The 12,789-nt window shown below is 41.7% G+C and overlaps 1 protein-coding gene across 1 annotated transcript in view; it reads left to right on the forward strand.

Moving 5' to 3' along the window:
* CDC123 (cell division cycle 123) overlaps positions 1 to 12,789 on the forward strand; it is a 77,721-nt gene that overhangs the window by 27,230 nt on the left and 37,702 nt on the right. Inside the window, exons 7-8 of the mRNA XM_065415259.1 lie at positions 3,530 to 3,578; positions 4,637 to 4,712. Coding sequence (XP_065271331.1) covers positions 3,530 to 3,578; positions 4,637 to 4,712 — 125 coding nt within the window. The remainder of the gene's footprint in view (positions 1 to 3,529; positions 3,579 to 4,636; positions 4,713 to 12,789) is intronic.

Below are 12,789 nucleotides of genomic sequence, written 5' to 3' on the forward strand. Positions count from 1 at the left end.
GTACCCCTTTCAGGAGTCTGATTTGTCTTGCGTACCCCAAGTTTCACCTCACTTAAAAACTACTTGCTTACAAAATCAGACACAAAAATACAAAAGTGTCACAGCACACTATTGCTGAAAAATTGCTTACTTTCTCACTTTTACGATATAATTATAAAATAAATAATTTGGAATATAAATATTGTACTTACGTTTCAGTTTATAGTATATAGAGCAGTATAAACAAGTCATTGTCTGTATGAAATTTTAGTTTGTACTGACTTTGTTAGTGCTTTTTATGTAGCCTGGTGAAATACTAGGCAAATCTCTAGATGAATTGATGTACCCTCTGGAAGATGTCTGCATACCCCAAGGAGTACATGTACCCCGGTTAAGAACCACTGGCTCAGTACACGCAGAGCATGAGGTTGCATCACTGACCATCTTGACTAATCGTCTTTGATGGACCTACCCTCCATTAACTTATCTAATTCTTTTTTGAACCCCATTATAGTTTTGGCCTTCACAGTGTGCCCTGGCAACAAGTTCCACAGGTTGATTGTGCATTGTGTGAAGTGAACTTCCTTTTGTTTGCTTTAAACCTGCTGCCTATTAATTTAATCAGGTGACCCCTGGTTCTAGTGTTATGGGAAGGGGTAAACAACACTTCCTTATTCACTTTTCTCCACACCTTTCATGATTTTATAGACCTCTACCCTATCCCCCCTTACCTTACTTGTCTCTTTTCCAAGCTGAACAGCATCAGTTTCCTTAATCTCTCCTCATATGGAAGCTGTTCCATCCCACTACTCATTTTCGTTTCCCTTCTCTGCACCTTTTCCAATTCTAATATAACTTTTTTGATATGGGGCGACCAGAACTGCATGCAATGTTCAAGGTGTGGCTCAGCAGACACTCCTGATCATTTTGACACTGTGTCCTAGTTGCATTCTGTTGTCTATCAGGCATTTTGCTGGTTTGCTGAACTTGGTACCTGTATTCAAGGCAGCCTACAAGTGCTGAAGGTGGGATGCAAGGTTTTTAATTCCTGCCTTAAAGGGAGAGGAGCAGTAACATCTCTTAGTCTCTGCCAAAGGCACCAGAGGGGCACTTAAACTTGATCCATTTTAGGACTATTCTTGCCAACTTGCCAGGTCCCCAAGGACTGCACCAAACTGGCATAGAAAGGAGCAGCTTGCAGATACCCTCATTTCAGATATTCACATATGCAGTGGAAGGGAGCACTGATCATAGTATGCAAGATGAGGGAAGTCAGTATCTCATGTGCTGTAGTACATATTAAAGCATATACTCACTGGGTTTTCTCCATGGTAGCAGCCCACAGCAGGCATTATGGGTTACTTGTATTCTCATATCTCGACGACTGGCTCATGGTGGCGTGATCCAGACGAGAAGCTCAGATCTCAATCTCTATGTTGCTGGGCCTCCTTTCTTCTATAAGGATCAGTATCAATACCAAAAAGTCAACTTTAAACCCTACACAATGCCTAGACTTCATAGGGGCCACCATCAACTCAATCACGGCTCAAGTCTACCTACCACAAGACAGGTTCCAGACTCTGCAAGAGCTCATAACTCATGTAGTCAACAGTCCTTCAGTCCCGGCCGGGACTTGCCTCTCCCTCCTGAATCACATGGCCTCGTGCACGTACATCACTGCCTTCGCTCTTCTTCACCTTCGCTGCCTCCAGAGGAGGCTCCAGAAAGTTTACTCGCCTGTTCATCACACCATGGGCATGAGGCTCAGAGTTCCCCCCCAAAGGTAATCTTATCCCTTCACTGGTGGAGAGAACCTCGTCAAGTCTGCATAGGGGCTCCACTTCCTGCCCTCCTTCCCCAAGGCGGTAGATCTGTTGATTTGTGGTGGAGAAGGAACTGGAGACGCGGTTGGTCCGCCCCGCCCTTTGTCACTGCAGATGAAACCCTGAGACGAGTCAGGATGCGTGCGCGGACCAACGGACATTACCTTTAAATTCTCCAGTTCTAGACACATGGTACACATGTGTAAACCCTCAGTGGAAAGCAGATAGGGGCCACACATCTTGAAGAACCTCCACTTACAGGTAAGTAACCTTCTCTTACTTACTTAATCTGTACTGAATTTGGATAAGTCTTGTCACTTTTGGGAGGGCACTCAGTTGTTACCCTTTTAACCAGCTTGTCCTCACGGTTGAGCTGTTCACCGAATGGTAGGCATTTTACTAACAGCTCATATGAGATTAGGAGCTCTACTTTTAGAAAGAGGATATACTTTTGTTATCATTCCTTTGAAAGTTACAGGATTTATTGTAGTGTTCATAATTACTCTGGTGAAAATATAGAGATTACACAATAGTTGGCATTGGGATAACTGCTTCTATTCTTACTGGCTAATGAACGAAGGAATAAGAGACTAACTCACAAGAGAAAAAGCTTTGGTGTCTGCCTACAGATATCTAATGTGTGTGAATAACATGGGAGCAGGGATATTTTGGGTTTTTGTTTGTTTCTGTCTTTTAAGATCTGTTCTTCTAAATGCATTATTTATTGTTGTTGACTCAGAAAGATGCCATGCTCTGGTATAGGCAGTGGCAAGTTAAACTACTTTGCTTCTCCCATTGATGGAAAGGAAAAGTAGATCCACTGTTGCTGTAAGAATCATGGTGATATCGCTTGGTTCACTGAAGGGTGCATTGCTTTAGGAAGTTACCAGAGAAAGGTACTTGGAGACATTTGCTCCAAGCAATGTAATGAAACTAGAACATCAAAGTGCGTGCTATTTTTGTGTCAGTGCAGTTATGCCAGGATAACTATTTAAGAGGAAGGCAAAGTGTAGTTATCGCAGGCAAATAATATCTTGGCAATGAAGAAGTACTTTGAAGGGACACCATCAATATAAGAGTCATACATGATAAACAAATGCATTTCTCTGCTACTAATAAATTCTTAAATCATTAAGAGTACTTGTCACTTTTTTTGTACTGTTTATCTTTTTGCATTTCTCTCAGCATGGTCAATGAAAATCCAAGGAAGTCAGTTTTACTTTGAGGTTCTTAGTGCTACAGTGTTGATGTTCCAACCATTTCTGGGGAAATATCCATTGTTAAAAAGCAATGGTTTGGATGAGAATGTTGCGTGTGGTTGTAGAAACCATTCTATTGGTTGAAGGTTGCTCTGACACAGTTTAACTTTGACTCAAATCTAACTTGATAGTGTCTCCTTTTTAAAATAATTTTCTCCCTTTTCTCTAACCTGTCTTAAGTTAACTTCTCTATGAAGTTCATGCCCAAGCAAGGCTTCTCCTTAATATACAGTAAAAGAAATGGGTGATAGGTGATCTCTGTGGGTCATTTGAGTAACTGTCCGGGTGTGCCAAGGAAGAGCCATTTGCCAGTGGCATACCCATACTTGTTGTTTACTTCTAGAGTTAAAATCTCTTAGAAATGCTTAACAATGTCTTTGCGATGCATGGTTCCAGTTTGTAATGCTTGCTCTGAATAAAAACAGTTTTATATACAATAGATCTTGACAGCGTAATTTATTTTTCCAGATTTATTCACTGTACTGATGATACCCCTGATCCTTGCTTGGAATATGAGGTAAGACTCCTCTCCTGGCTCTAGAGAATTTAAATATCTTACCCTTGAGAAGGCTGATACTTATGCTTGGATGACACCAAGAAAACACTTTAGTGCTTGTAAAAAATAAATAAATAAAAATGCCAGACTAATCGTTATGGAGACCGACGAGCATCTCTCTGCTTATCCACACACCAGATACATTGCAAGCAGTGGCCCTGCAAGCTTCTCCGTAATACTCTCCCAGAGCGTGTCAACTTTGACCCGGGAGGGGAAACTTGAATGGCTGAGAGAGTTATTCGTTCTCTAAATGGCCTATTTTAGTCCTTAGCCTTACTGCCAGCGGGGAGGCCAATTGAGGTGGCTTTACCTTGTCCACTGAGAACAGGACAGAGGCACCAACTCCTTTTGCCTAGACTACAGAGTAATCAGAATGACTTGGTCACTGTTGAATGTACTGGATTTGAACCACTGACCTAGGCATAGTGCATTAGTGATCCCTTTAAGTATTAAGTTGAAGTATCTTCGGAGTCCATTGTATTGAATGAGAAGCTAGGTAAGTAAATCTTGCATTTAGCTGTGGTGACTGTTCGGATCTTATGCACTCATTATCAGTGGCTTATTTTTGAACAATGGCAGAGTCCTTAAAATTGCTACTGATGTATGCTTTTGAATCGCATGGCAGAGCCTGAGTCTTAAAACAGTGTTCAAGTACATATCTGTGAAATGCCGTGCTTGTCTTTAAATGTTTATTGCTTTTCATATTTGAGTTCTGTGCCATGCTAGTGGAGTATAGCGAGAGAGATCCAATGGGCAAAATTATGGTGTATTAGAGATGCAATTTTGTTTTTACATGTATTTTTCACAGATAAAGAAATAAGTGACAAGATAAGATTTCAAAGAAATTTGGCTTATTCGCCAAGATAATTACACCCATTACAATTGTGAGGGGTTTTCCCCTTGTGTTAAGAATATCCTGTGATATTTTTCTTAACAGCAGGTACTATTTTAAGACCAAAATATGTGTTTATTGACAAAAAAAAGTCATATTTTGACATGTTGTATTTTTTTTCCTGTAGCTTGTGCTTCGAAAATGGTGTGAATTAATTCCTGGGGCAGAATTCAGATGCTTTGTGAAAGAAAACAAACTTATAGGTGAGGATCTTCTTAAAGACTCTGTAGTATTCACTGGAGTATCTAAGGTTTGCTCCTATTCCTTTAAAAACAGTAGAACATGGAAACCTTTCTTCCCCTATCACAACACTGTCTTCGTAGGATTCTTATTCCTTCTTGCTTCCATCTATATTTGTTTTACCTTTGGGTTAAAATTTTTTTTCCTTCTGTCATATTAAACCTGATGAGTTAAATTCTGTTCTGCATTAAATCCAACAGCCTGACAACATATTTATGCCCAGCAGGATGGTGGATATATCCTTGAAATCTGTGGATAGGCTGTGCAGAAAGCCACCACAAAGAATTAGGTTTTTTGGAGTGGTCATCTAGGGTATGGCTCACATGTTCAGGGCTCTAATCTGGCCATGATCCGGTAGTTAAAAGCTATTGTGTGAGATGCAGCTGGTCACACAGTGCTGCTTTATCAATGCATATGTTTTCGGGGCCAGAATACGTGTATCTAGAATTTGACCTAACCTACTTGGAGACCTGGCAAGGGGTCAGAATCTAGGGGGGACAACCAGGAATATAAATGTGAAATCTAATGAACAATTTAGATCTGGGATCGGCAACCTTTGGCATGCAGCCCGTCAGGGAAATCCACTGGCGGGCCGGGCCGGTTTGTTTACCTGCAGTGTCCGCAGGTTCGGCCGATCGCAGTTCCTACTGGCTGCGGTTCGCCGTTCCAGGCCAATGGGGGCTTCGGGAAGTGGTGGCCAACACGTCCCTCCGCCCTCACCACTTACCAATGCAAGATGTATGGGGAATAAATGGGAAGAACTAGAAATACTAATGAATAACCACAATTATGACATGATTGGTATCACAGAGACTTGGGGTACGTCTACACTTACCTCCGGGTCCGACGGCAGGCAATCGATGTTCTTGGATCGATTTATCGCGTCTTGTCTAGACGCAATAAATCGATCCCGGAAGTGCTCGCCGTCGACGCCGGTACTCCAGCTCAGCGAGAGGAGTACGCGGCATCGACGGGGGAGCCTTCCTGCCGCGTCTTGACCCGCGGTAAGTTCAGACTAAGGTACTTCGAATTCAGCTACGTTATTAACGTAGCTGAATTTGCGTACCTTAGTCCGAAGTAGGGGGGTAGTGTGGACCAGGCCTTGGTGTGGTAATTCACAGGACTAGAATATCGATATAGAAGGATACAGCTTGTTCAGGAAGGACAGGCAGGGAAAAAAGGAAGGAGGTGTGTTGCCTTGTATGTCAAAGATGTATACACTTGCACTGAGGTTAAGATAGAAGTGAGAGGCAGACCTGTTGAAAATCTCTGGGTAAGGATAAAAGGGGTAAAAACAAAACAAAACAAGGGTGGCGTTATAGTAGGGCCACCTAACCAGGAAGAAGAGGTGGATGGGGCTTTTTTTCTTTAAGAACTAACAAAATCATCCAAAGCACAGGACTCAGAGGTGATGATGGACTCTATTACTTAGACTTCTGTTGGGAAAATAATACAGCAAGGCACAGATTATCCAACAAGTTCTTTGAATGCATAGAAGACCACTTTTGATTACAGAAAGTGGAGAAAGCAAGTAGGGGAGAGGCTGTTCTAGATTTGATTCTGACAAATAGGGAAGAACTGGTTGAGAATTTGAAGGTGGAAGACAGCTTGGGTGAACGTGATCCTGAAATGGTAGAGTTCATGGTTCTAAGGGATAGTAGAAGAGAAAACAGCAGAATCAAGACAGTGGACTTCAAGAAGTCAGACTTTAGCAAACTCAGAGAATTGGTAGGTAAGATCCCATAGGAAGCAAGTCTAAGGGAAAAAATTCAGGAGAGCTGGCAGTTTTTTAAAGAGACATTATTAAGGTCACAAGAGCAAACTATCCCAATAGGAAAGATAGAAGCTATGGTAAGAGACCACTCTGGCTTAACCAGAAGATCTTCAATGACCTGAAACTCAAAAAAGAGCCACACAAAAAGTGGAAGCTAGAGCTAGGTCAAATTACGAAGGCTGAATATATTAAAAAAAAAAAAAAAAAAAAAGCATGTAGGGACAAAATTAGAAAGGCCAAGGAAAAACTAGATTAAACTAGCTAGGGATGCAAAGGGTAACAGAAAAAAATATTTTACAAATATATGAGAACATGAGGAGTGCCAAGGACAGGGTAGGCCCACTACTCAGTGAAGAGGGAAAGACAATAACAGAAAATGTAGCAATGGCTGAAGTGTTCAATGCCCTTTTTGTTTGTTTTCACCAAAAAGGTTAGCAGTGATCAAATGACTAACAGTGAATATCAGTGCAAATGGGCTAGGATCTGAGGCTAAAATAGGGAAGGAACAAGTCAGCATGTTCGAACAAACAAATCAGATATCTTCAAGTTGGCAGAGCCTGACGAAATGAATCCTTAAATACTTATGGAACTGGCTGAAGAGATCTCTGAGCCATTAGTGGCTATCTGTGAGAACTCTTGGAGGATGGGAGAGATCCCAGAGGACCAGAAAAGAGCAAATATAATACCTATCTATAAAAAGGGGAATAAGAACACCCTAGGGAATTATAGACCAGTCAGCTTAACTTTAGTAACTGGAAAGATAATGAAACAAATAATTAAACAATCAGTTTGTAAGCACCTAGAAGATAATAAGGTGATAAGTAATGATCAGCATGGATTTGTCAAGAACAAATAATGGTATAACTGGTCTATGACAGGGTTACGAGCCTTGTGGATGAGGGGAAAGCAGTAGATGTGATACATCTCGACTTTAGTAAGGCTTTTGATACTGTCTCACATGAGCCTCTCATAAGCAAATTCAGGAAATATAGCTTAGACAAACCTAGTATAAGGTGGGTGCACAACTGATTGGAAAACTGTACTCAGAGAAAACAATGTAATTTCCCCCTACTGTTACTCACACCTTCTTGTCAACTGTTTGAAATGGGCCACTCTTATTACCACTACAAAAGTTATTTTTCCTCCCTTGGTATCCTGCTGTTAATTGAATTGTCTTGTTAGACTGACCTCACACTTTCATTGTATTTATACCTGCTCCTGTATTTTCCACTCCATGCAGCTGATGAAGTGGGTTCTAGCCCACGAAAGCTTATGCCCAAATAAATTTGTTAGTCTCTAAGATGCCACAATGACTCCTCATTGTTTTTGCTGATACAGACTAACACAGCTACCACTCTGAAACCTGTACTCAGAAAGTAGTTATCAATGGTTCACAGTCAAGATGTACAGGCATATCAAGTGGGGTCCACAGGGATCTGTTTTGAGTCCGGTTCTATTTAATATCTTCTTATAATTGAAAATGATCTTGACAAACTGGAGAAATGAGTAGGATGAAATTCAATAAGGACAAATGCAAAGTACGACACTTAGGAAGGAATAATGAATTGCACAAATGCAAAATGGGAAATGACTGCCTAGGAAGGGATCCTGGAGAAAAGGATCTGGGGGTTATAGTGGATCACAAACTAAATGAGTGTCGTCAACATGATACTGTTGGGGGAAAAAAAGCAGACATCATTCTGGGATGTATTAGCAGCAGTGTTGTAAGGATGACATTAGAAGTAATTCTTCCACTCTATTCAGTGCTGAGAAGACCTCAACTGGAGTTCTGTGTCCAGATTTGTGTCGGGAATGACGTGGACAAATTGAAGAAAGTCCAGAGGACAGCATCAAAAATGATGAAAGATGTAGAAAACATGACCTACAAGGAAAGATAGAAAAAAATTGGACTAGTTTAGACTGGAGAAGAAGGCTGCTATCATAGAACATCACGGTTGGAAGAGACCTCAGAAGGTCATCTAGTCCAACCCCCTGCTCAAAGCAGGACCAATTCCCAACTAAATCATCCCAGCCAGGGCTTTGTCAAGCCTGACCTTAAAAACCTCTAAGGAAGGAGATTCCACCACCTCCCTAGGTAACCTATACCTGTGCTTCACCACCCTCCTAGTGAAAAAGTTTTTCCTAATATCCAACCTAAACCTCTCCCACTGCAACTTGAGACCATTACTCCTTGTTCTGTCATCTGGTACCATTGAGAACAGTCTAGATCCATCCTCTTTGGAACCCTCTTTCAGGTAGTTGAAAGCAGCTATCAAATCCCCCCTCATTCTTCTCTTCTGCAGACTAAACAATCCCAGTTCCCTCAGCCTCTCCTCATAAATCATGTGCTCCAGCCCCCTAATCATTTTTGTTGCCCTCCGCTGGACTCTTTCCAATTTTTCCACATCCTTCTTGTAGTGTGGGGCCCAAAACTGGACACAGTATTCCAGATGAGGCCTCACCAATGTCGAATAGAGGGGAATGATCACGTCCCTCGATCTGCTGGCAATGCCCCTACTTATACAGCCCAAAATGCTGTTTGCCTTCTTGGCAACAAGGATACACTGTCAACTCATATCCAACTTCTCGTCCACTGTAACCCCTAGGTCCTTTTCTGCAGAATCCTGTCCTCCTTCAGTCTTCTCAAGTACATAAAAGGTTCTTATAAAGAGGAGGCTGATAAATTGTTCTCCTTATTCACAGAGGACAGGACAAGAAGCAATGGGCTTAAATTGCAGCAAGGGAGATTTAGTTTAGAAATTAGGAAAAACTTCCCAACTAGGGGTAGTTAAGCACTGGAACAAATTAGGAAGGTTGTGGAATCTCTGTTGTTGGTTTTTAAAAACGGATTAGACAAACACATGTCCACGATGCAAATAATTGCAAATACCCCAGGGTATGTGTACCATGTCTTACAAAAGATTTCCAATATACATTTCATCATGTTATATTTTGAAACATAACAAACCTGCCAAGTTTTTTTTTAATTGGCATGTCAGTTGCATTTCTGCAAATAATTCCAACTACATGCCTGCATTCCCCTTTCCTTAAATTGTCAACCAAGATTAGGAGTAACACTTCATCCTGTGTTAGAGAAGTGCACGCTTGCAATTAGATGGCTGCATCCCCAGAGTTGCCCCTTGTTTGGGTGTGATATTGGGCCTGCAGTAGGCTTTGCAGTACTATTAGTAATTAAAAATTCAACTAAGCTCACAAGCTCCCCGCTTTACATACATGGATTAAGAACATGCCTGTGAAAAGGTAGTTAATATTCTTATGTTAAATTGCAAGCTCTGATATTGTTTGCTATATAATTTAAAATAGCAAACAGTTGTAATCCATATATCTGTTTAGGGAGGTTATGGCTTTCTCTTTTCATAAGTTACTCATGCTGTAATAATAGAACGTCTTGATTGGTCAGTGTCCAGCAGGGTTTTGTGCAGTTGGTCGTGTTTATGTATCCGGTGTCAAAGTTTCTGTCATTTAAGATATACGTTAAGTATATCAGATTTGAATAATCCTATTGATGCCGATTTAAACCAGTGTCTTCTAAACAAAGAAAATGTCTGCAATTGTGAGCCTCAATTGCAAGGCAGTTTATCATTTGTGAAGCTTTGCATACAAGAGATCACTCTATTGAAGTGAATTGGCGAAACAACACCTTGGGTTTCATTCCAGTGAAGAAAATCGTTATGAAAGTTGCTTTTCTATCAATTTTAAGATACTGTGAGACTATATATTTGGATTTAACCTGAGAGTACTGTAAATGAAGGCATTTTTCCCTTCACACGTTTTACTGAGGGCATATCAATTTTAATCAAATGAGAGCCTTCCTGCTTTCCTAGACTGTGCTTTGTCTCCTGACGAGCAGTCATGACCACTGTCCCTTTCACTATACAGAGCTCAGTTCCTCCCCTCTCTGCACTGTGTCCAGCCTCCTCTACCCTGGCTGGTTGCCCAGCACTGCATCAAGTAAAGAGCATGGGAGAAAAAATTCCTGGCAGAAGTAGGCAGGGTGGGTAGAGACTTCTTCAAGGAGTCCCAAGTAGCTGCAATATCCAGAAAACAACTGGGGCACAAGGTGGCCACATAACCTTCCTGCTCACTGTGATTAAAAGGTCAGTCTTCCATTGTTAACTGTAGGGTTAGCAGGTATCCAAAGGGTTAAATATATAATAAAACGTAAGTGTGATGTGATGCTGAGGGTTTCAATGAGAATCTTCCCTCCCCCCCCCCCATATTTCCCTCTAGATGTATTACAGGCCCTTAGCTGCTAAATTTTAATTTTAAAAATGTAATGACAAAGGACCTTCCCATCTATGTAAAGATGTTACCTATAGAACAGCCACATTAGAAAAGGTTTGGCTGCGTACATGGGACGCAGCTGGGGCTAATTTGCCCCACCCCATTTCAGAGCTGGAATTATTTTTTTAAATGAAGTCCCTGGCCATTAACATCAAGCAGCCTCCAGCTCCAGATTACAGCCAGTTCCGTAGTAACCTGTCCTGATGGGACATCGAGCAGGTGGCAATTTAAAAATATTTGCACAGTGTTGTAGACCGTGCTGGAGGATACTCAAAGAATCTGGACATTCAAATAGCAGCAGCAGCCACTGCCAGATTTCAGGGCCTTCAGAGGCCTCTGTGGGAACATCTTAGGCCTGGTCTACACTACGACTTTAATTCGGATTTAGCTGCTTTAATTCGAATTAACGCTTGACCCGTCCACACAACAAAGCCATTTAATTCGAATTAAAGAGCCCTTTAATTCGATTTCTGTACTCCTCCTCGACGAGAGGAGTAGCGTCAAAATCAGTATTGTTAATCCGAATTAAGGTTAGTGTGGCCGCAATTCGATGTTATTGGCAATTAGATGTTATTGGCTACCCACGATGCAACGCTCTGGAAATCGATGCTACTACGGTAGCTTGGACGCACACCACCGAATTAATGGTGCCTAGTGTGGCCGAATACATTCGAATTTATAAAATCGGTTTCCTAAATTCGAATTATATAAATTCGGATTAATCCTGTAGTGTAGACATACCCTTAATGTCAAGCTAGCTATAAAGTGTGGATCTAGAGAGCCACACTTGTGCTACCTCTGCTGTATGGCAGTGAAAGGTGAGCACTGAGGAAGGCTTAAGAGTGGCAGACTGACATTTTCGATTCTTGTCGTCATCAGCTGCTCAATACTAAGTGGCAGGACAAGATCAGAAATGAGGACATTCATAGCTGAACCCAGCAACCACCTCAATCAGTGCTGATTCAGTTTTCGTGGCTTTCTTGGTATGGACATATTATTAGGTTGGAAGACCCATGAATTACAAAGCATGTGGACCAAGGAATGCTGCGACATGATTAGCAATCATGTGGTCACCAAAAGCTTCGGTGGTGCCATGAAATTGCCAGTAATGGACATAGACTGAACATCCAGCCTTACTACCTTAAGGGCCAACGTAGAAATCCATCGGAATGCCACTCAATTTTCATGGAGGCTACTTCCTTTTGGGGTTTTACCATTTTGATGATAATTTTAACAGCTCCTATACAGGAGGTTATAAACCCTGAAAGAGGGTTATGTGAGCTCCCATTTTGTCTTGTGCAGCTGCAGCAGTTAATACTGCTTCCAGAGCTGTGTGCCGCTTAGCTTCAATGACTCTGGATGTACAGACAGAAGTAAAGAGCCACATTGGCTTCTGCCAGCACAGCAAAATAAGTGTTCTGCAGTAGTCAGCAGTGACTCCTCTTCTCTGATTCAATCTCTCTGATGCTTTGAGCAGGGGGTTGGACTAGATGACCTCCTGAGGTCTCTTCCGACCCTAATCTTCTATGATTCTATGATTGAGTTTGAAAAAAGGTGTTTTTCTCAGCTTCTTTGGACCTGACAGGCTTTGACATAGGTCTTGTTTTCACAGCATTGTTAGCTACAGGTATAACTCAAGTGTTGCCCCAATCCAACTCGTGCCCACACACAAAATCTCTAGTTCAAGTTAAGTGGGATTTTAAGCTTGAGGTAGCCTGCCTGTCAGAGGGTTGGCTTGAGAACCACTGAAGGTCAAGCTAGTAATGCAGTGCGAACTCAGCTTTAGGCTTTTGATGGGAAAGGGAGTTACTAAAAACGTGGGAAATTGAGACCCTGTCCTCGTATAATGAAAGTGGCAAACCACCAGGGGTGGGTGGGGGTGTGTGTGTGTGTGTGTGTGTCTGTCTGTCTGTCTGTCTTGTGGGGGGGGGGAAATCTTCAAACACTGGAAAGTAAAGCCA

The sequence above is a fragment of the Emys orbicularis genome, chromosome 1 (genome assembly GCF_028017835.1).
Source record: "Emys orbicularis isolate rEmyOrb1 chromosome 1, rEmyOrb1.hap1, whole genome shotgun sequence".
Lineage (NCBI taxonomy): Eukaryota > Metazoa > Chordata > Testudines > Emydidae > Emys > Emys orbicularis.